Consider the following 23,287-nt stretch of genomic DNA (forward strand, 5'->3'; position numbering starts at 1 on the left):
AATATCTAGTTTGATAAGTATACAGGCAGTTTTCTTCATGATGTTACTATTTTGGAGGAGGGAGTGTATTTAAGAGTGTTTGAATATTCAATATGGGTACAAATTTAATTTCTTCCAGAGTAAAAGCACTGATTATTCTGCAGTAACTACACATGAGGATACTCATACTTCACCTATGTGGAGTATCTCCACTTATGCAGAGCTATTCTGATCCGTTTCCTCATTGACAATTCCTAACTCAACTTCTCGCTAGCTAAAGAAAAAGAAAAGTTAGCATAAAATTATTGTGTTAACATTTTTCTTTTTTTGGTAGTGAGAATGGTTTAATGATGTTAACAAGGATTTTTATGTTTGATGTAAAAAGGAGAGCACTTCCAGGAGTTTCCTAAGACCATTGCTAGATGCCTCTGCTGAAATTGCTGACAAAAGATGGTAACACACAAAGCATCTTCCTTCCAAACTACTCTGAGACATCATGACCGCTCCGTGTCATTTGTCCCGAGTCCCAGTCACTGGCACCGAGTTCTGCTTTGTGATACCACCGCTGTTTGGGGTTCTAAGCGCTAATTAATGATGCTTTCTTCTGTGCCTACAACAGAAGTTGGTTTCAAGGCGCAAGTAACGGTGCTGAAAAATTGTGCCCCGCTATACGGTTCCTGAGACATGCCATGGTGCGTGTGGAACGAGCAGGACGGACAGGGCTCTTTCCCCATCGCCTCTGCTCTCGGTGAGCCCCTTGAGCACTGCACATCTCCTAACAGTCAGAGTCTTTACAATTGATTCTGTACTTACGCACTGTGGTATCTGAAGACAGCCAGGCGGTATTATATGTACCATACGTGGACAGCACGTAAAATCATCACCTTTGTTTGTGAATTCGACATGAAGTAACGTATTGCAGTGTAACTCCGACTCCCCTCAGGCAAGCACACGGCAATACAAGCGAGCTGTATCAGATCACTTCATTCGTCACTTACGCACACACCACCGCCATGCTTCTGCGTCAGTCCCCCACCAGAGACCCCCGGGGGCCTGTGGTATAGCACGGGCTTTCCCCAGCCGCTCCTGTAGGCCGGCGCTGGCGGTACCCGGCCGGGGCCGGGGCTGAGGCTGGTACCGGGCCCTGGCCCGCTCGGCCCCGACGCAGACAAGCGAATGTTCCCGGGCTGCTCGCGGCCAATCGGCGCGGCTCGGACTCGCCCCCCGCGGCGGGGAGGGACGGCGGCCTCCGCACGGCCCGGCCCGGCCGCTGACGCCCCCCCCAGGCACGCTGGGAGCGGTAGTTTCGTCCCGGCCTCGCTCCCCGCCGGCCCGCGGCGCGCTGCGCGGCCAGAGGACTACAGCACCCAGAAGGTCGGTGGGCCCCGCGGGCTGTCCCGCCGCGCTCTCCCCGTCAGTGCCTACGATCCCCAGTGCGCTCCGCGGCGCGGCAGCGGGGACCGAGCAGGAGAATCCGGTCCGAGAGGGAGCGGGCCGGCGGGACGCGGCTGCGCAGAGCGCGGCTTCCTGAGTGTCTGGTGGCGGCGGCCATTTTGTGGTGCTTCTTCCCTCTCCTGTTCGGGCTGCGGTGTCGGGACCTGGCGAGGGGGCGAGACGGAGCGGGGGGAGCCGGGGCCCTCACCCTCACCTTCCCTTCGCCTCCCTGCGCGGCGGAGCCCCCCTCCGGCGCTGCCCCTGGGTGCAGCTGAGAGCGGCGCTCGCCCACCATTATGGAAGACGACGGGCAGCCCAGGACCCTGTGAGTGGGGAGGGGACCGCGGGGGAGCCGCGGGGCTGGAGGGGGGGGCGCTCTGGGGGTGAGAAGCGAGCCCTGGCGGGCCCGGGGCGGAGAGGGCCGGGCCGGCGGCGAGGCGGGGAGGGAGATGCGCTCCCGGAGGCGTGCGTGGCCGGGCCGCGGTGGGGGCAGGGAGGCGCGGGCCGGGCGGGTGCGGGAGAGGGGAGAGAGCGGGGCCGAGGGGGGCGCGGAGAACGCAGGGTCCCGGGGGAGCGGAGGGAGGCGGCGGGCGGGAGAGGAGCGGAGCGGAGGGTGCTCGAGGAGAGAGCGTGTGAGGGAGGGATGGCGAGCGGGGTCCGGAGCTGGCCGCGGGTAGGGGAGCGGAGGGAGAGGAGACCGGGCGGCACGGGAGAGCGCAGCTGCCAGCAGCGGAGGCAGGGAAGGCGCAGGGTTGCGTTGCACCGATTCAGGGCGAAAACGGGGGAAACCGGGGCTGCTGCCGTGGTGGTGGCGAGGGGACTGGAGATTTAAGTAGGTCTGTGTCCAGCGCCCTGGGGGTACGGGCGGAGGCAGCCCCGCTGCCCGGCCTGCGGGCACAAGCCTCTCCCGGGGCCGGCGCCGGGAGGAGCGGGGTCGGGTCGCCCTCCCTGGGGTCCCCCCGTCAGAGCGGTCCTGGCCTTAGGGAAGTTCTTTGTGTTCTCCCTGCGGTGGGTGGGATGGGGAGCGCCGTAAAACGGTCTCTCTATAGCGGGCAGAGAGGAAAAACTGCTTTTCCTTCTAATATTGTACAGTGTGGTTCAGTAATAGTCTCTTGGGTCCTGGCAAAAGAAATAACTATATGTTGGCCGTGTCTCTCTAGGCAGTATTTAATCAGTTGGTGACTGTCATCTGTTTTCTGTTTAAAAATATAAATTTGAGCTTTTTTGGTTGCGGTTGATTTCTTTTCAACTCTGTAGGTATGATTTGATGGGTTTTCTTTGTCCGATTGACCTGGGGGGGTGCTAGTATGTATGGGTAGGCACTTTAGAGCACATAATTCTGTTGTGGATTATTTTAACTAGTTCATAGTTTTTCAGTTTCCAGTTGCCAAAGGATGTTACGTGCTGTAGGAACAGTTCAACGTTCAGGCTGTCCGTGTAAGAAAGGCAGGCTCAACAGTACAACGTTCAGGCTGCCCATATGAGAAACACAACTCGAGACAGTGCAAGTGAAATCTTTGTCTATTTAGTTTTTTGGGACAGTAGCCTTCAGAAAGGCTTTCAAAGATAATTTGTATTGAAGGCCACTTTTAGGAAACTACTGAAACGGAGTGAAATATCTCTGAATTGCTGTAGTTTGTTTCCACTGCCAAAATGATGACTTGGCATTTAAGGTTTTTCAAGGCAATTTGTGTTCTTTCTCCTTCCTATGTCTGCAAAAGTTCTTTTAACTTGTTTATAGTGTAGTACAAGTACTTAGTCCTTGCTCCCTGAGATGCATAGTTTAAATAAGCATATCTTAAATGCTTTTTGTGTTGACTACCCAAATGGTCGGAGTTTGTTTGGCCCTGATAGTGGATGTAGTTTTCAGAGCGTTGCTTTAGAATGAGAGGAGGGAAAAGGGCAAAGGTACACAGTGTTTTACTCAGTTTTGTTTTCAAGGTTCCTCTCTCTTCCTGATTGGCTCCTTTTTTTTTTTTTTAAATAAGTGCTATATCTAGACTAAGTTTTAAAATGTTCTTTTACTGCTAACAACTTTTGGTACTACATTGTGAGTGGGTTCTTCTTGCTAACGCGTCCATCGATGACCTGACTTAGCCCATAGTCACTGACAAGGAAAAAATTATGTTTGTATTAAGATGTCTGAAATAGCATCTCTGCAGCTGCCCAAGATGTTTTATTGCAGGTGTGTAACTGTTTAATTTTTCAAACTAATAAACAGCATATACATTCATTTCTTAGTAGTTTGGTAGTAACCACAGTCATGTAGGGTTACTTTCCTGTAATTATTTGAGGGCTTTTTTCATAGAACACAAAATTTCTGCTGTAGCATTTTTTACAGCCCCCTCTTGTCCCTTTTATTTGAAATGTCTTTAAGTAAGTTCAGAATTGCAAGTTGTGTTTTAAAGACTATTATCCTGGGTAGTACTTTTCATGCATAGCAGTTATGATCTCTCATATAAATAAAACTGGCCTCCAAGAACAACTAGTAGTATTGTAAGTTGAACGCCTTGGTTTTGTTTGTTTGTTTTTGCTTGTGTGTGTGTGGGGATAAGTGAAGAACAAATTGTTTCTGTAGCTATTTGACCATGTGCGTAAGGGCTTGGTTGATAGTTTAAGTGATACTTTATGAATGTCTTTGGTATTTCATTTATTTCTTCAAGAAAGCAAAACTATACCTGTAGATTAGGAAGGAGTTTTCTTTTTTTTAACACTTGCAAGCATTTTTTTTTAATTATAAAAAGAAAAACCCACCAAACCGCTGTTCACCTGACATTTATGCCCATCTTAAATATCTCAGCGATAATAATTGTTTCCATTTGCACTACTTACAGGCCTGTTATGCTGTTTTCAGTCATCCTAGGTCAGCCATGAACCTCTAAGAATTCAAAATATTTTCTGAGGCTTAATATAGAAAGTAGACACCATTTGCATTTTTATTTTTCACATTTCGTAACCAGTAGGCCTTCATAGAAATGTGAATGCATTGAACGTTTTCTGCCAAGAAGTTTTCCATACTGCTTTAAACAATTTGAAGATAACTTGAGAAAGGAGGAGCTTTTTGTAGGATTTGTCACACTCCTCAGTTCAAATGTGATATAGAAAATTCATAATGTGTAATTTATTAATTGGTCCTAAAATGAGCTGTGGGTTTCTGGGTTTTTTTTGTGAGGGTTTGTTTGTTTGTGGGTTTTTTTGTGAGGCTCTGTTGGGTTTTTTTAAGAACAATTGAAAGCTCTTTTCTGTTAGTATTGTCAGATCTCCTTCCATCACAAGCTGTATCAAAGTCCTATTTCTACTTTAAAGTGGAAACTAAACTATCAGAAACCTAATGTGTTGTTGATGTTCTCAGCTGTCACTGGTAACCAGAAGAAAAGTTTCAAAAGTTTCAAATTTTTATGTACTTCTTTATTAATAGTTTTAGAAAAAACTTCATGAACAGTCACTGAATACAACAAGTTGTTGTATTATTAGCTTTGCCATGTTGTATTCTTAGTGTCACGGAATTTGGACAGGGCACATGAGTAAGACTTCAGCTGTGAACTGGGAGCCGGATTCACTTCTGTTATACTTCCTTTTAGTTCAGCTCTCTTATAGAGGAATATTTTCTGCTAGCGAAGTCTACAGAGTGGATTTTTCTTGGTATCATTTTATTTCCAGTAGCTGATAGCACGACGCAGAGATGCTACTAGAATTTGTACAGGCTTTTCACCACATTGGTTACCCTATTGCTTATCATACTTTCTTCATTTAAATATGGAATCTGCCATTTCTTGCATGTTATCTGTGTGAGTGTGAAAACATATTTACTATCTTTCCTCCAAGAAAATATGTAGGGGAGTTTCGTGGATCTAAAAGTAGTGGCTGTAGTAGTCCCTTTCTTCATTACCTGTCTAGGATACAATGAAAACCTGCTTACCTTCATAAAGAGGATTTTTCTGGTCTAGTCAAAGAGTTTTAATTCTCAAACTCATTACTTGCTGATATGTGGTGCTTTTATTCTTTAGATAATCTTATGAGATTTCTGAATTTCAAATACAGTTTCTTATTCTTTGTGTTGTCAGCAGCATTCAAAAGTGTAATATGTATCCTGATAGAGATTTCAATATATATATATGGTTTGGGATTTTTTTTGGGGGGTATGTGCTAATTAATTGGTATTTAAGTGCTTCAAACTTGCAGAAGGGAACAAACACTATTGCCTGTATGCAAAAAGCCTCAACTTTTGCTGCCCTGTCACGTTAACCAAGACAACAGCCTATAAAAGTATAGTAAGTGCTTCTTCTCTGTTGGGTTTTATAATTTTTAGAAAGTTTGAATATTATATCCTCTAGAATGTGACAAAACAAAAGGTTGAAACACCGTGCAATAAGCATGTTAAAAGCCATATGTTTTCTTCAGGTGTGGTTCAGCTTAGATTTCATGAAGTAGAATAGAAAATACATAAATACATTATGTTATATCATATATAAATTGAACTAGAAAAAGGAAAACTGGGTGCACCAATAGGCTGGCCATGTATGGTGGGTGATTAGCATCACCTGAGGAAAGTTTTGTGTTTCCAGAAAGGTAAGGTTTCTGTTCCTAATGTGTTAAGCATATTTCTTTCCTTAGTTATATAGTATTCCAGCATTGTAAACTGAAGGTGTTTGCTTGTATGATTTTTTTTTTTAAGTCATCTTTAGCTGTACGGAAGGAGGTAATGTTACTGCAACCTACTTTACTTAAAGCCATGAAAGTAACCATCAAGTCTTATTTTTTAGGGTATTGCTTCAAATTTGTAGAGGTTTGTATTCCCATAACTTACATGCAGTTCAAGAGATTTGGGTCTCCGTGGATGTTGTCCTTGTTATATGAACCTTTTATTGTGAAGTATTCTTGGCATGTGTATTACTCAAGTTTCAGTGTGTTAGCAACTTGTGAAAGGTATTAATGCCTTCTGACTATGTAATATTAAACATCAAGGCAGTATTTATCATACATGTTTGGAGAATTAATGGACCATTAGGACTTTAGATCCTGTTTGAATCTAGCAATCAAGTGGTCCAGAATTACACTGCTGTTTTTTAAGAGGAGGCAACCTGTTTCATAGCTAAAGTTTATGATACAACATTCTCACTCGTAACTATCTTGCTGAAGACGTAGTAGTATTGGAAAAAACACCTAGTATCACTTCTAGCAGTTAATGTAATTTATCTTGCCTTAACTGAGTAGAATTCTAAGGAATGGCTTTTCCTGACTTTTTTTTTTTTTTGTCAGACCAAGAGGAGTTCTTTAGATTGCTTTTCAGAGTTCTTGCATTTCCAAAATACTTAGTAATATTATGCAGAAGAGGCTGAGATTTTGGGTTTTCTATAGTGTTAATTGAACTCCTTACTGTATCTGATTTTGCAGTAGAATAATGTTAATAGGACTTCACTGTATTTAATTTCATGTCAGTGCTACTGTACAGGTGTTTATATCAGTATGCTGTTAAGGCATGGTGTTAACTAATACTGTTCGACAACATACAAAGGCATCAAGTGCCAGTAACAAGTTCACAGCAGCACTCACACTTCATGTGGGAATTCCTACTGGTAATTATATTTTCCATTTGATTTTAGTAGTATCTGGAAAGGTTGATACTTCCATTTAAAACTATTAGTGATTTACAATTTAATCTTGGTGAATGATTAACAAAAATTTAGTTAACGTTTCAGAAAGAAGGTATAGATAAATGTTTAACTGCTAAGTTTTCAGAATAGAGAATTGAAAAGTTACTGAGATGGGCAATTTATCCTGTAATGGGTCTTAGAGAATTCTGCAGTTCTTCTTTACTGAAATGCTTCATAACAATACAGGCTGCAAATGTTGCTTCTATTAATGACTTCTATTAGTTCATACATATTTAGTAAGAAAGTAATGAGTACATGAGAGCTTTTAATAGATGTTTCTATATTCAGGTGATGTGATATGTAAGAAACTCACTCTGGATCTTGTGTAGCATTTTAGTCCTGACTGAATACAGAACTGTTTCATAGTTGTTGAAACAATAACAACATAAACAAAAATCTGTTGGTATCATTGTGTGGTGTTTAGATGAAAACAAATAGCATCCATTTTAATTTTGCTGAAGCTAGATGAAAGTCCAGTTGTCAGACACAGAAATTGCATTTCAGAATTTTTAAAGGGATTCCCATTAAGCAAAATAAGTGTGCACTTAAATTGCTGTACTCAAAAGAATTTGGCTTATGCATAGACTAAGAAATGAGGGTTCCCATTTCTGTTCACTGAAGTGTATTAACAGCTCAGACTGACTTTAGTTTTCTGTATTATGACAGTCTGTAATAGATCAGAGTAAAATGAATAAAATGTGTATTGTTTCAACAGCTAAGTCACAGAAGTTCCACTTGTGTTATTGGTTGCACTTGAACACTTTACGTCTTGACAGGCTTGCTTGTAAAGACAATGAATGTGCCTGTGCTGATGACTTTTGAGTTCTCTTGCTGTGACAAGCCTTTCTCTTAACTGATCACTTTGTTTACAATTTGATTACAAATTAGTCACTTTTTTTCCTTAAGAATTCAGTTTTGCATGCATGACTCTTTCTCAGCCATCTCTGACCTGGTTTTAGAACTATACTAGAAGTAGTTCTAAAACTGCTGTTGGATTTCTGGTTATCTGGGTAAATCTAAGACTATCTAAACTTCATAGGTATTTCAAAACTTGGAATTATTTCTAAGGTTTTATAAATAAAAAAATAAGGAAGTATGGGTGATACTAAAATAACCCTGCCAAAATTTGGGGGAGATCTACAGAGGTGGGAGCTGTTGAGATAGATGCTGTGCGGAGCATTCTTGTGGCATAACGCTGCATAAATTGCCTTGCCTGTTGTGAGTGGGCTGCTTTTCGAAATGTTCAGGAAAACAGAAAAACTGAGTTGGTCGATTGCAAGGCAGCACATTTTGTCTGATAGCTGCTACTGAACTAATAGGAGTTAGATGTGGATTTGTACCCAAATTCAGAAGTAGTCTTGATTAGGTGCTCAGTGGGAAGTGAAACTTAAAACATCTTTGCCCAGTTGGTTGCTTGTTCTACCCAACATTCTTGAGCAATGTTCTTCCTGCTTTTTAAGATTTCACTGTCAAATAAACCATTGGCAGTAGATATCAGTGTCCAGTATTATGTCCGTATCAAGCTTCATGTTCTCAGTTGTGTGGCCAACATAATGTTGCATTAAAACTATATAATGAAATAATTGGTAAATGTTGTCTTTAAGATACCTGGGATATTTAAAGGGAGATTTTTCATAGTCATTTACGATTTTAAAATTATAATTACATTTAAAAATATGAAAATTTCTGGTTTAAAATTTGATTTATTTTTTTTTTTAATTTCCTTGTGTAGCTATGTAGGAAACCTCTCCAGAGATGTGACTGAAGTTCTTATACTTCAGTTATTCAGCCAGATTGGACCATGCAAAAGCTGTAAAATGATAACAGAGGTAAGGCCTTCCACATCCGGGGGGTAGCAATTCTAATGTAACTTAGGATAAAGTTATGCAAAATAAATGGAGTTGGGGGCTTCTTTTGACATTACTGGTAGTGGTTTTTCTAGGTTGATTGTGTTTGGCTTTGGGGATAACTTTGCAGAAGAGACCTGTTGTTGTATACAATCCTGTACTTTTGCCTGTAGCCCTGACATAGCTTTTAGCTGAAGATGAGATTCTGCTTTGTTTAAGGGATTGTTACCCCCTCTTTTCAGAGCAATGTTGTTCTGATAATGAGAAACCTTATTGTTTTGAGTGTTATTTATGGCTATTTTGTACATTTTTCACTTTATTTGAACATAAGCCTCAGTAATTCTTTTCCCTCTCAAATAAATGCTTCTTCACTATGCATGAAAAGTAAAGAATCCTTCAAAATAAGTTTTGCTCTTCCCGAGCCTCTTCTGTGTCAGTGCGAATAGCTCTTGTCTGCACCTGTCTGTTCTTAAACTAATTTTTTCTTGAAACAAAGTCACAAAATTTCTGTAGTATTCCAGATAAGCTCTTTAGTACAAAAGTGCTGGTAAGTATTAATGCTTTCTTCTCTCTGTTTTAAATACTCTGGTACATTTAGGGTTGGTAGCCATTTCGGTGGTCTTGTTGACACGTCCCAGGCAACTTCTCGCTCCCTAATATTTTTCCTTCCTTGTGCGTTTATAAGTGATAAACTTTGAGCAGGCAGGGACTAATTGGAACTTTTGCTAGGTTTAATTTTTGGTTCTTCAGCTCTGGTTTTCTGTATGTTCTTCCTACTTCTTATGGTTCATACTGACTTGTAATTACAGATTTCCTGAGTACAGTCACATTATTTTTTTTGTCAAGATCGTTAATGAAAGTATTAAAAGGCAAGTCTTGCAACCAGACTTTTTTAGGAAGACAACTATTAACTCCTCTATGGTCATCTTTTTCTTTCAGTGTGACACACTGCTGTTCTGGTTTTTAGCTGCTTATTCACCTGATGCTTGTTTAATCACTCTCGTCTTTGTCTTAGCTAATAATTTCCCATGTGGCACTTTTATCTTCACTAAAACATTTTAATAGAGCTCTGCCACATTTTCTATAAGGCTGTTGAAGAAAGATAACTAAACAGAAGGGTAACAGAGCACAGTTGTTAGGTTTTCCTCTGAAGAAACAGTTTTGATTTGTCATATAGTCTTCAGAAATAAGGTACTGCTGCTCTAACCTTCAGCTGATTGAGAGATGTTAGCATTGATTTGCTTTCTTTAGAACCAGATGAGAAATTCCAACAGTCATTTTACCTTCATTTAGACTTTGTGGGTTTAAGATTTTACATAACCATACAAATAACAAGTGAGACATCTTTATGAAATACGAAGATAAACAAAAAGCTACTTGGAGCTATATTCGGTCCTGCAGAGGTGAACGCACTCGGCTGACCTTAGCACCTGTCACCAAGCAGTCAGCAAGTGCAGGTTGGATTCTAGACTGGGACTGGCCTGCAGCTACAATGCTTTTAACTGTCAAAAGTACCTGTCCATATTGTCCATCCTTCTAATCAGTGTGTTGTAAACTTTTTAGAGGCACTGAGTTACATTTAAGTGGTTCTTTCCTGTCCCATTTTTAATACCACAAGCTTATACCTGAATGTTTTCCTTTTGTGATTCCCCCCCTCCTCCCCCTTAATCCAGGTGTATCCACTGTTTGCTCACTCTCTTTTTCATTTGTAGAATATGTGACATGAGTATGTCAAGTGTGTAGAGATTTCAGGTGTTTATTTCGGGGGTATATAATACTCAGGGGGATGGTGTGACTAGCATTTACAGGTATCTTGAACACCTGAAGATCTGCACATCTGCAAAAGAGGCTGTTCTCATGTTCAGAGAAGTTCTTAGTGCAAAAGAAGATACCGCCCCCGCCCCCCCCCCCCCCCCCAATGTAAAAGTAAAATTACGCTTCAGTTGAAGTGTAAACTGCACTAAATCTATTATGGCCTTAAATGTGTTTTCCAAATCTTGTTTTCATTGCAGCAGGAAAGTAGTATGGGAAGGGGGTAAATTAAGACTTCCTGTTTTGGGGCATATGGGGTGACCGTGCTTTTGGAGCACTTCAAAGGTGTTGTGATTTATACCTGAGATTATAAAAAAAGTTTATTTTCTCTTGTCTGTTCATTTTGCATCAGTTAGAGACACCTAGTGCTGACAGCGTTTAGAAGGATGACTTCAGACTACTTTATCGTTTAAGTATACAAAGGCCTCATGGTTGGTTCAGCTGTTAGATCTTAATAGCTTCCCTTGTTCAGGTATAGACAGAACTATGTTTGAAGATACACAATCCAGTTTTATGGGGCAGAATTAGGATTTCTTTGTCCATAAAACTGTGCATGAGTTCTCAGAAGTTAAATCGTAAAACTGGTAAAGGCCTACTCTTAACTTGTGGTAGAGCTATCCTCTGTCTGACGCTGGGGGAGGTCGATACACAAGAATACTGTTGCCAAAGCAGTTTCTTTATGTACTACACCCTTCCCTGTCCATGCAAGAAATAATTTTAGTTTAATATTAGTATTTATCATCTTTTGGTCCATGTACGTGCAGAGAAGTTAATGTAGATACTTCAGTGTAAGGCTCTAGTTTTTTGTACTTATTACATCTTTTAGGCAGATTAAATCCAATGTTGAAGTTGGCATTCTAATCATCATTTCCACTTGATCAGCTTTTCAGAAAACTCTGGTACATTTAATACTTCAGTGAGCTTTGTCCGTATTTTTTAAGGTGATTCGATAGGCCATCTTGCAAAAAAAAGGCTATACCCAGGATTTAACAGAGTAATAATCAATTGATTAATATATTTTTCGTCAGTTAAACTATTTTGAGCCCTTTTAAAGGGATATTTCCCTGTTGCTGGGTATAACATTTTTCAATTGAGAGTGAGAATATGCAACTTCTAGGTTGCTGTCTGCTAGTGATTTTCAGGCAAATAAAAGGGAAAGGCTTCTTAAGTAGCAGGAGAGAGAAAATTAGCAAAAATGTATCTGGGGATCAAACCTTTCAAGCTTTGCATATAGAAGACCATTTTTGTTCTTCTCTCCATTCTTCCCGTTTTCCCCCCTTCCATCCAGTCTGCAGATCACTTTTCTGATAGTTGAATTGTTTTTAGTTCAGTAAACTTAAAGTATTGAGCCCTCATATAAAGTAAACTATACTTCAGAAATTGCTAGACCTTTAATAAAAGGTCCATCTTAATAATTCTTGCATTTAAGTGTAATGTCAAAGGCTATTTCATAAATCTAATGCAAATCATTCTTAAAGTTTCTAGCTATAAGTAATATATTTTCCTGGATTTTCTTCTCAGCAACCCGATAGCAGAAGGGTCAACTCTTCTGTTGGATTTTCTGTTTTGCAGCATACAAGCAATGACCCTTATTGCTTTGTGGAATTTTATGAACACAGAGATGCAGCTGCTGCATTAGCTGCTATGAATGGGAGAAAAATTTTGGGAAAGGTAAGTTGCTTACATTGTAATCTTAGATTTAAGGATTATAGGTTTGTGTAAAAATATTAATAAAACTGTGGGGTGTTCATTTTGCTGAACATGTTTACTAAGGTTAAATATTGTTAGAATAGTACTTTAAAAAAGTAAATCTTGTTGAGGAAACATACCGTTTGAGATGTTCTAATTACTACAGTGTTTCATATTGAATGATGATTTGTAAATATTGACAGTTGTAACCCACCCTTGAACGAACTTATAGAATGTAAGAATTTTGTGAATTTATACTAAATCTTATACTTATTTTCAGGAGGTCAAAGTAAACTGGGCAACAACACCAAGTAGCCAGAAAAAAGATACATCCAGTAAGTAAAGTAATGCCACAGTATCACTTCTACACAAATACTTCACAAAGTGGTAATAATTTGTCCTTTAAATATAACTTTTCTCCTTCCCATCTTGTGTTTAATAGAATTTTGCAAACTAATTCTTCTGTTTCTGCTTTACAACTGGGGAAACTGGAGTGGACAGATTAAATTGCTGCTGCTCATCAATTGGAATCCTTGGGCGTTCCTGGTTCCCAGTGCGGTGTGCAGAGCATCACTTTCTCAGGAGTTGAAATTTTAGATAGCAGTTAAATATTTTATTAGTAAATTATTTATTTTCAGATCACTTCCATGTGTTCGTTGGGGATTTAAGTCCAGAAATAACAACAGAAGACATCAAGTCAGCATTTGCTCCTTTTGGTAAAATATCGTAAGTATCATGATAAACATTTCCAATATCAGTTAGAAAATATGACAGTGAAAATTTGTTTCTGATTTGAAATGTTATTTCTTATCTCTTTAGACAATTTTTCTGATGTTAATTTCTTTATGTTGGGTGGGCAGTAAAGAGGGGTTATTGTTTCATCTCAGTATCTATCATGATTGTAAATACAGTAATGTAATTGTGCTCTGGTTTTGCTGAAAGCAATGTGCTTTTAACCTAATTTATATGCTAATGTCCTTCAACTTCTTATTAAAATTTAATTACTGTTCCTAAGTGTGACTTTCTTTTGTTCAGAATGTGTACAGAATAGTGACTTGACAAGTGGTATATGTTGCATCCTCAGTGTATTTTGTATGCATTCATACTACGTTTCATAGGCAGTATAGAAAACTGGGTAATTGGAATATAATTTTATGAAGCAGCTAGTTAAATAACTTTTGAATGTTTTGAAAAAAGCTAATATTTATGAGAATGAAATCTACTTTTTTGGATGATAACAGGGGATGAATTAAGATTATAATATTTAAATGAAAGAACGGTGGATTTACAATATATGCACATTTCTGCCAGTTTAAAGTTCTCATAGATAATTCAGGTGATACTAAATCACCTGGTGTTTTAATTGAACATATTTAACATTACAAGAATCCTTGTGAGTGCTAAAGTATGTATATCCTTAAGAGTACTGCTACAAAAAAAAAAGTCTGTTAATCTTCTGTCAGTTTATAAAAATCTTTCAAAGTTGCACATGAATGTTTTTGTACTACTTTACAGGAATATATTTCTAAGAACAAAATTCTTATTTTTCTCTTGTTCTGTACGCATATTTTTAAATGAATCATAAATCTTATTTCTTACCTCTGCTATTTTGTTTACTTTGCTTTTTGTCTCTTATTGTGGTAAGTAGTACTGTTTTAAAAATCAATTTAAAGACAATAATTCAGGTTTCTGTTTCTCAATCTATATTTATACCTGAGACCTGCAGTTTTTCTAAAGTCCAAGTCACAATTAAAAGTAATAGCATTCTGGTTATTTTGCAGAATTGCTCATAAGAATGGACAGGATCTTGAAGGCTAACTGCAAGGAACTGTGCACACTGGAACTCAGTTGTAGATTTTTTCTCATTTCTATTTATTCTTATTATACATTATTTATATATACATATTTTAGTATTTACATTTTAACATTCTATATTCAGTGCAGTTCTATATTTCCAATCATTTTAACTTACTCACTAAAATTTCTGTGTAAATTTGTTGTTTTCGTACTGGTGTGCTTAGCATTGTTGTTAGTTTTATTCTCCTTTCTTAAATTTCTGAAAATGTCAATTTTTCAAAATTTACAGCTGCCCAAACTCCAAAATGATGGTAGAGAATTGACCAAGAAAAATAAAGAAATCTGTTAACAGGCCATGTATGCCTTTTAATTCCTATTTTTTCCTCTTTTTCGATTTTTTAATATTTCATATATTTTGTATCACTAGGCAGAAGACATTTAACTATTTAGAAAATGCATGGTAAATTAGATAGAATTGTTACAGTAATTTATAGAACAGTAAACCTTAGAGGACCCTAGCCAATAGAATATTAGAAAAGGAAACTTTGTTTCTCTTATACTTCAAATTTGAACATTCTAGTTTTAGCTAGTATAGGTTATGTGGATAGGTTGCATGTTTATTACATGTTATTTTTTTTGTCCTACTGCTTTTTTCTAACAGGTAAAGAAGCAATAGGGAGAGTTCAGGAATGACTGTAGTTTTAGGGCTAACTGAATTTATAAGAAAAAATTATGCTCACAATACAGTGTGTGTGGTTCCTTTTAGTTTTTATTTTGCAGGTTATTAATATAACCCTCATATAGCTGTGCTTCTTTTCACAGGGATGCACGGGTAGTTAAAGATATGGCAACTGGAAAGTCAAAAGGCTATGGTTTTGTATCTTTTTATAACAAACTGGTGAGTAATCACAATGTAGTTTTAAAATAATTGCCTATTTTCCACTTCTAATTTTGCCTCTTTGTTTATATATTCACTACATATGAGACTTTCCCAAGGGAAATAAATTTGCATGTACGGGACAAGTTCACTTTAGTGAAAAACTTCAATTATTTATGGTTAAGGGTTGAAACAATTCAGGTGACAGCGATGCTATGAGAACATTGCGAAAAAAAGATTCAGGAACATTATGAAAGAAGATTCCTGAACATAGGAAGCATGTGTGGGTATATTAGGGTAATTCAGCTTAGTCTGTGGAACCATCTCTCCTACAGTGAGTTGGGTCCTCGTGCGATCTGTGGCGCTTTGGGCCTCGTAGCTGAGGCACCGCGCCAGGTCTGGTGTGGTTCCACGTGCTGAGTTAGGAGCCCCTGCAAAGCGACATCCTGGAGCGCAGTACCACGCTTCGCAGCAGGGCTTGGGGTTTGTCAGGTTCAGGTTCATGCCAAAGTGAGTCTTTCTGGGGACCTAATGCAGCCAAGCATGTCATATACTGAAGTATGGTTGGATATATTTGCTTGAGCTTTGCATCTCAGTAAAGTTCTTGGTTGGTCCTTTGCTTGAGTTAGAATGTTTTGAAATCTAAGATGATTCTTTGTGTTGAGCAATTAATTTGCAGCTAAGCGTTGATTCTGCACTTCTAAAGCATTTTGCTTATGCACATTGTAAAACTGAAGGTGGTTCTTGGCTTTGTGTTGGGTGTTGTTACATTGGATAATGTTATGTATGCTTAGGAAAAAATATTTCTGACAAGTGACTAGTATCCCTTTCTGATACAGATATTAGAGATGTTATTTGTAGAATTTGATCGGTATAGTACTGATAAAAATAGTGCTATGCCCTAATATTTACAGCAATACAATTGACTCAACAAATATTTCTTGGTAATTTAATTTTTAATTTTAATATAAAAAGTCTCCTTCTCTGGAGATATTCAGAACCCGCCTGGACGCCATCCTGCGCAACACGCTCTAAGCGATCCTGCTCTAGCAGGGGGGTTGGGCTAGGTGATCTCTAGAGGTCCCTTCCAACCCCTACCAATTTGTGAATTTGGAAGTTAAATGCTTGACAGCCTAAGAAATTTGTGAAAATTAATTGAAAAATTGAGCTGTACGAGTTTAGAGGTACATTTAGGACAACATGGGAAAACTGTTTACACAGTTTTCCTTAAATATTTTGCATAGGAAAAACACATACAGTGAAGGATTTTAGGCATTTAAGCCTGTTTGTGTGGTCAGAAGTCCTACATATCAAGACTCTCTTTCTATCTTTTGTAATGCTTATCCGGAATGGAATCTTAATCAGAAGAAAAAGTTGGAATTTCTTTTCTTCAGATTTGCAAATGCCATAAGATGCTACAGTTGAATACCTTGATTTAGTGTCTTTTTCCACTTGCACTTCATTTATTTTGTGTTGCAGCTGAACTAGACAAGAGGAATCAATTTCTTATTTCCTTGGACACCTCTTCCCTTACTGTGTTTGGTTTCGGTGACCATAGGGGAAATGTTATAACAGTTACATGAAATGCAAGCTACTGGATTCTTTTAAGACTGAGCCATAAAAGCTCCAATTTAAAATCTGTATTCATTCTGCAAAATTAATGGATGAATTCTAAATGTAGTAATAAAAAGTACTTCTAAAACTTATGTCCTGATTACTGTTCATTAAAACAGCAGCTGCACCTATAGGGTTATGGCACGATCTTCCTGAGCTGATAGTGTAAGGCCTAGTTTTTGGAATTTATTGTCATCCTGTTAGAATTGGGAAAGTGGGATATGTTCCCAGACTTCAGGTACTCCAGCCTGAGATCTTAATGCACACCACGCTTAGAAGAAAATTAAACTCCTACATTGAACTGGAACAGTTATGGCATGGACTCTCTTCCATTTTTGTCATCGCTATGATCCTCAAGACTGGCAGCAAGGTTCATTAGAGCTAGTTTCCTTTCCTAGTCGGTTTGTAACTTACTTGTTATGCTTTGGGAGTGAGGGTGCTTGAATAAGTTTGGGGTTTTTTTATTGTCTGATGGTTTGCTTTTGTATTTTAGGGTTTTTTTTTCTTATTGGTTGTGTCTCATAATTTTTTTGTATTTATGTATTGTCTTCAAAATGAGTACTCTCTGTAATAAAACTTAGGAGGATCAAGGTCCTGAGTGATTTGAGATGAGTCTGTTGTAGCTGGAAGCCTTCAGTGTGAGGGAGGACAACACCAGGCACTCACCTTTTACCTTGTCCATATGTTCTCTTCTTCCCTTGTGCTTGACGTTTTCTTAAGCTTTGTGCCCTTGGAAAAGCATTTCAAACATGCCTACTGTTTGCCTCTCTGCTTTCAAAGCAGTTGGGGAAAAAATTGCTTCTTGCAAGTGTTAGCAAACTTATCCCTTGCTTACAGGGTGTTTCTGCTTACAATGTGAACTTAAAGATTGTCTTCTAATTCATGCTCAAGATAAGAAGTTAAGCCACATGGGCCATGGACTCTGTGTGTCTTTATACAATAACTTTAATATTTACAGAACTTACAAAGCAGTTTGTGCTCAGACATAAGTTGCGTGCCTCCAGAGGGCAGAAGAGAGGATGGGACCAGGGCTGTGTGCAAATAGTAAATAAAAGGAAACTTAAATGCTCAATCTGTATCTCAACATCACTGTTTCCTAGTAACTACTATTCCGCTTTCCCAGAGCTTATGGGTTTTCTACCTAAACTTGGCCTATTATGCTGAATGCACATAATGATTCTAAAAAAACACATTCAGGTCTTATTATACAGTGTCTTTGCAAACATGTACTTCATGGTATAACCGTTAGTTGGGTTACATCTGAGAAACTTGTCAGTCAGGGATTTTGATGATTAAAAAGTCTTTCCTGACTTCTCATCTATTACTGTCAAATATACTTTTGTGTATTGTGTTTTTAATACAATCAACTGGCAAAATAATTTGTTTTTTCTATAATTAAAATTATAGTTGTTTTATTTCAATAGTTGTTTCTGGCATCTGTATGACCTCTGTACTTTTTGGGCAGCCTTCAAATATTCCAGTCCAGATGCTTGTTGTGTAAAGGTAGTATATGTATGATTGTAGTTGGCTTCTAACCTGTGTGTAGAAAATGGGGGTGGGAGGAAGGTTTTACCAAATCACTTGAGGGCTTTCTCTGTAAGCGATTGGCTTGATGGTACTTCATTTTTGGCTGCTTGCTGTCTGTGTTTGTTCAGAATTTCATATACCTTTTAGTACTGTTACTTGTTTTGTCAACAGAAGTAACTGACAACTAAGTCTTTCTTAGAGGTAGACTTGTACATACTTCTTGTTTGGATGTGTTACAGTCTTTATTTTCATCTCTTTAGGATGCAGAAAATGCTATTGTACACATGGGAGGCCAGTGGTTGGGAGGCCGTCAGATCAGAACTAACTGGGCAACACGGAAACCACCAGCCCCCAAAAGTACACAAGAAAGTAAGACCTTCATGTTTTATTTGCTCTCTTGCATGGCACTGTTCAATGAAGGAATAAAATAGAATATTGCAAAAATCATGTCGCTTTAATTACATATTTAGCTTGACTTCCAGGTCTTAAAGAATAGATTTTTTTTTTTTTTTTATATTATATCAATGTAGTTGTGGCACTACTGGTCTGTCGTAAAATATTGAATGTGTTTGTTAAATGAACAATTCGTACTTGGGTACAAGGTAAGTATCTGGGGCTCTGTGGTTACTGTTAACCTACTGCTTCAAAACAGCCTTCTCTCTTTATAGATAATACAAAACAATTGAGATTTGAAGATGTAGTAAATCAGTCAAGTCCAAAAAATTGTACTGTGTACTGTGGAGGAATTGCCTCTGGGCTAACAGGTATGATTTGGTTTATTGCTTTTTTATTATTGAAGCTTTTTGGACACCAAGATGGTTACTAATTCAAAAACATTATATGTTATAGATCAACTTATGAGACAGACTTTTTCACCATTTGGACAGATTATGGAAATAAGGGTGTTCCCAGAAAAAGGTTACTCATTTGTCAGGTATGGACAGAGAAAAATAAAATCTGTGACTTTGTTCATGTAGTAATGTTTTGTCTTTCTGTAATTTCATTTGATCGAACTTCTGCTGATACATTAAAAGCTGTCACCATATGTTCATAGAAAAATTTGGAACTTTTAAAAGTGGCCACCAATCTTTTTACCTGAGAAGATGAATTATCTGTGAAAGCAGATCTTTTTCTCTGGATGTCCTGTATGTATGGAGTCACTGTTTTTTAACAATCAGGTGAAAGTACTATAAAGCATAACATTGGTTTGTCTTTACGTTCTTTAGATTTTCAACCCATGAAAGTGCAGCACATGCTATTGTTTCAGTTAATGGAACCACAATTGAAGGACATGTTGTTAAATGTTATTGGGGTAAAGAATCCCCTGATATGACTAAAAACTTCCAACAGGTAACTGCGCTTTAACCTTTTCATTCTATTAGAAAAGCAATCCTCTATGTGCCTGTAATGCCTTCCCAGTTATAATAGGTAAATTTTGTGGTAGAGTTCTTACGAAATTCGATGTTCTGTCTCAGTTATGTTGCAGTTGTTCATCAAACTGGGCTAGTGATTTTGATGGAATATCTGTTACTGTCTTCTGGATATGATTCAAGATAGGGAGAAACTTTGAGGTAATGCTGATTCTTGTTAGTTCACTAACTGCAGACTAGGCGGCTATCCAACCAAATAATCTTTGGTATTTCAAACACACACAAACATGTATTTCAGTACAAGGATCTAATTAAGACACAGTGATGTCTTATTTTTCTGATCTCGTTATTGCTCGTTTTAGCCCTGTGATTGTTATGGCCAAAAATTTTGCTTTCAGCAGCACAAAAGGAACATAATCGATCTCCAGAACCTGAAGTACTATGAATTATTCTCTTCTTAGGTGGATTACAGTCAGTGGGGGCAGTGGAGCCAAGTATATGGAAATCCACAACAGTACGGGCAATATATGGCTAATGGGTGGCAAGTACCATCGTATGGAATGTATGGCCAAGCATGGAATCAACAGGGTTTTGGAGTAGAGTGAGTAATTTTATTTAATTTTTTAGAATATTCCCAGAATGTTATATCTGAGTTTCAGGCTCATGTGGTTCAAGGGTTGTACAAGGTTTCAAGCCTTAGGTGGACTCCTATGCACTTAAAGCTTATGTTTAGTGACTAACATGGACCGCATAATGGGGTGAGTCACTCCGACTTGTACTCAATAACAGATTTTATATGTATGGGTGTTTTGAGACTCAGGGCACAAAGACTTCCTCTATGGTAGAGTTTCGGATGGTGCTCCTGTCCGATACCTAAAAATTTCCTGGATTCTGTCCTGAAGTGGTGAGTACTGTAGAGTCTGAACCAGGGAGCCCAGGTATCTATGGAAAGGGTTCATAACCCTGGAGAGAAGAAACTACATACTGATGTTTTAACTCGTGCAGTTTCAGAATTTGGGTGGGCTTTTAATACTTGATCTCTCGAAGACTGAAGTATGCACAATAATTTTTTTAACATACTTTTAAAATAACTTGTTTATGTAATTCTTCATTATCTCTTGCCAATTAAACATATTAAGCCCTGATAAACTGGTATTCATGCCAATTAGGTGTTGGGAATTTTTTGCATTTCTGCATCACTGATGTTGACTTACAGCCACCTGCGTATGTACATGCCTTTGGAGGCAGTTGTCCTATGCAACTAGTACCCGAGGTTTGTGGGGCTTTTTCTTTCTCCTTGTTCTTAAAAAGCGTATGATACTTTCAAGAATCACATGTAGCATTTAACCTGAATTACTCATTAAAGAGAAGAAGAAGTTGTTGTTCTATTTTGATATCAATAGTAGGGTAGGAAGTGTGTTTTTTATGTTCTTCTCTTAGTCTGTTGTCTTGTAAATAACTTGACTAGCTTGCATGATTATTATTCCTTGCTCCTTTCCTTTTTTAACCATTTTGTTTCTTTTTAAGCCAATCTCCATCTGCTGCCTGGATGGGTGGATTTAGTGCTCAACCTGCCCAGGGACAAGGTGCTCCTGTAATACCTAACCAAGCTGGATATGGTATGGCAAGCTACCAAACACAGTGAGCTGGGACTCTGTTTAAAAGTGTGTATTTCATGATAGGCTGCAGTTTCCAGTGACATTCTGAAGACTGGAATGTAGACAATGAAAAAAGAAAATATTTATTTTAAAAATGGAAATGTTTGGAACCTTTAGCACAGCTTTGCTTTGGTGAAGGACACAAATGTCTTCTAGTTCTGCCTTTTTAAGTTTTTGTTCATGATGGATATGAACATGTTTTTCTTTGTGTACAAAAATTAAAAATAAAGTCAATAAAGACAATTCTGACTACAAATTTTGATATAGTAGGAGAAATGGCTAATGAATTTGATCTTTAGGTTACCATTCCATTTTTTTGTTCTGTCTTCAGTGTTTTATATCACTGTGCTTTTTAAGAGATATGACGTTGAAAAACAGCAAGTTGCTTTTAGTTGAACACACATCCTGAAATAAACTGTGGACCAATCATTACAACCTGCTAGACAGTATTGATTTTTCAAGAAACTTATGGGCATAGCTCAGAAAAGTGTATGTAGGTCTTGGAATAATTTTTTAAAAAAATATTTAATTTTTCTACATGCTTAAAGAAAAGTCTGATACAAAAAATAGTTCAGTCTAAAATGAAAAACAGTACTGTCTGAGTAATTTCACATAACTTTGTCCACATTCAGGCACACATTAAAACTTTTCAGAGCTGGTTTGCTTATTAAGACTGCAGTAATTTGCATTTAATTTTGAGAAGTAAAAATGTTTTTGCAAGTATGTTGTCTGTATTCAAGTCAGACAGGCATACTTGTGCTTTTACATAAAGTTTGAAGGCTACACATTGTAAATATTTCATAATTACAGTGTTTCAAAAGCATGCTCAAACATAGAAGTAGCAATGTAATTATTCAAAGTAATACTTAATATACTCTACTGCTTTAAATGCAGTAGATTGACAAGAATGTGCAAGACTGACATTTCCAAAGTTGGCTATTATGTAAAGTTACATAAAGAACTATAACAAAGAGCCTTAATTTTAATTTCATAAATCTTTAATGCATCACCTTTTTGTCATTAGAAATACGGATTTTTTTGCTTTACGTTATTTGGTATGTAAATACCTTGGTTAACAACCTTGTAAACCTATTTCAAGGTTATTATAAGTTGTATAGTATCTTGAGTGTTTTGAAAAATCTTGATGTTTTTTAAGTCTAGAAATATTTTGCCCAAGAATTTTTTAACAAGATTGTTAAAAACATCTTATTTTAGAGAATATTCAATGTGCCATTTGGTAAATGGAGATGCAGTTGAAACAGTACACTGAGTTGTGACTTATTTTTAATTAAAGTTTTTTGTCTTTATGGGTGGTTTGCATGTGATGAACCTGTACAGAGGCTGGGTTGTTTGTGTACTGAGTGTGTAAATGGATAAATCATGAAGATGTTTAAATGGTATACTTGGGTTATTTCTGAATTATTTTATGGATACATTGATATAAACTGCCTCAATAAATTTGAAGTTGAAAATGAATGTAAGTTAGATATAAGTACTGTGTCTTACCTGTGACAGCTAGGGGGTGCAAATGTTTCAGCTGTATACTGAAATACACTGAGGCAGGCACAATTAAAAAGTAAATAGGATTTGCAGTGATAGTTCAGTGAAGCAAACTTGCATTTTAAAAGAAACAGAATGTTTGATTTTAGAGATGATGGTTCCAAATGAGTGTCTGAGAAGCTGCATATTTTATTTTCTGTTTCTTACCATGCAGGTGGTGCAAGTTAGAATAGATTTTGAAATGGAAACTTGCAGTTTTGTTAAAACCAGCCAAGTTGTGCAAATAACTACACTTAATGCTGTAGCAAATCATGTGAGGTTTTTTTTCCTCCTCTTCTACTTGACATGCTAAGTAGTACCTTGACTTTTAGATCAGGTTGAAAGTGAGATATACTGGAAGAGCAGTTTAGTCAGTTGGCTCAACTGTACCCAGAGATCCTTGTAACTCTGGGCATCTAATGCATGCAATAATGACTGAAGTTAGTGTGGAACCATAAGTGCTTGTGATGACAGAATTTGCCCTTTATCT

General features: G+C 38.0%; 2 protein-coding genes across 4 annotated transcripts in view; one reads left to right on the forward strand and one right to left on the reverse strand.

Annotated features, from left to right (window-relative positions):
* Window positions 1–23,287, reverse strand: part of BAG3 (BAG cochaperone 3) — a 260,283-nt gene that overhangs the window by 32,302 nt on the left and 204,694 nt on the right. The window lies entirely within an intron of this gene.
* TIAL1 (TIA1 cytotoxic granule associated RNA binding protein like 1) lies at window positions 1,440–22,734 on the forward strand. Of its 3 annotated transcripts, none has more exons than XM_075757777.1 (12): window positions 1,440–1,738; window positions 8,800–8,896; window positions 12,299–12,397; window positions 12,696–12,750; window positions 13,054–13,141; window positions 15,035–15,110; window positions 18,491–18,599; window positions 18,899–18,994; window positions 19,080–19,164; window positions 19,457–19,580; window positions 20,062–20,201; window positions 21,128–22,734. In XM_075757777.1, the coding sequence occupies exons 1-12, from the start codon at window positions 1,710–1,712 to the stop codon at window positions 21,243–21,245; spliced, it is 1,116 nt and encodes a 371-aa protein (XP_075613892.1). In that variant the 5' UTR covers window positions 1,440–1,709; the 3' UTR covers window positions 21,246–22,734. The 3 variants fall into 3 exon arrangements, with proteins under 3 accessions (XP_075613892.1, XP_075613891.1, XP_075613893.1); XM_075757776.1 differs by having other exon boundaries at window positions 1,475–1,738; window positions 12,248–12,397; XM_075757778.1 differs by lacking the exons at window positions 1,440–1,738; window positions 8,800–8,896; window positions 12,299–12,397; window positions 12,696–12,750 and adding an exon at window positions 14,502–14,569 and having other exon boundaries at window positions 13,083–13,141.

Source organism: Balearica regulorum, chromosome 7 (assembly GCF_011004875.1).
Source record: "Balearica regulorum gibbericeps isolate bBalReg1 chromosome 7, bBalReg1.pri, whole genome shotgun sequence".
Taxonomy (NCBI): Eukaryota; Metazoa; Chordata; class Aves; order Gruiformes; family Gruidae; genus Balearica; species Balearica regulorum.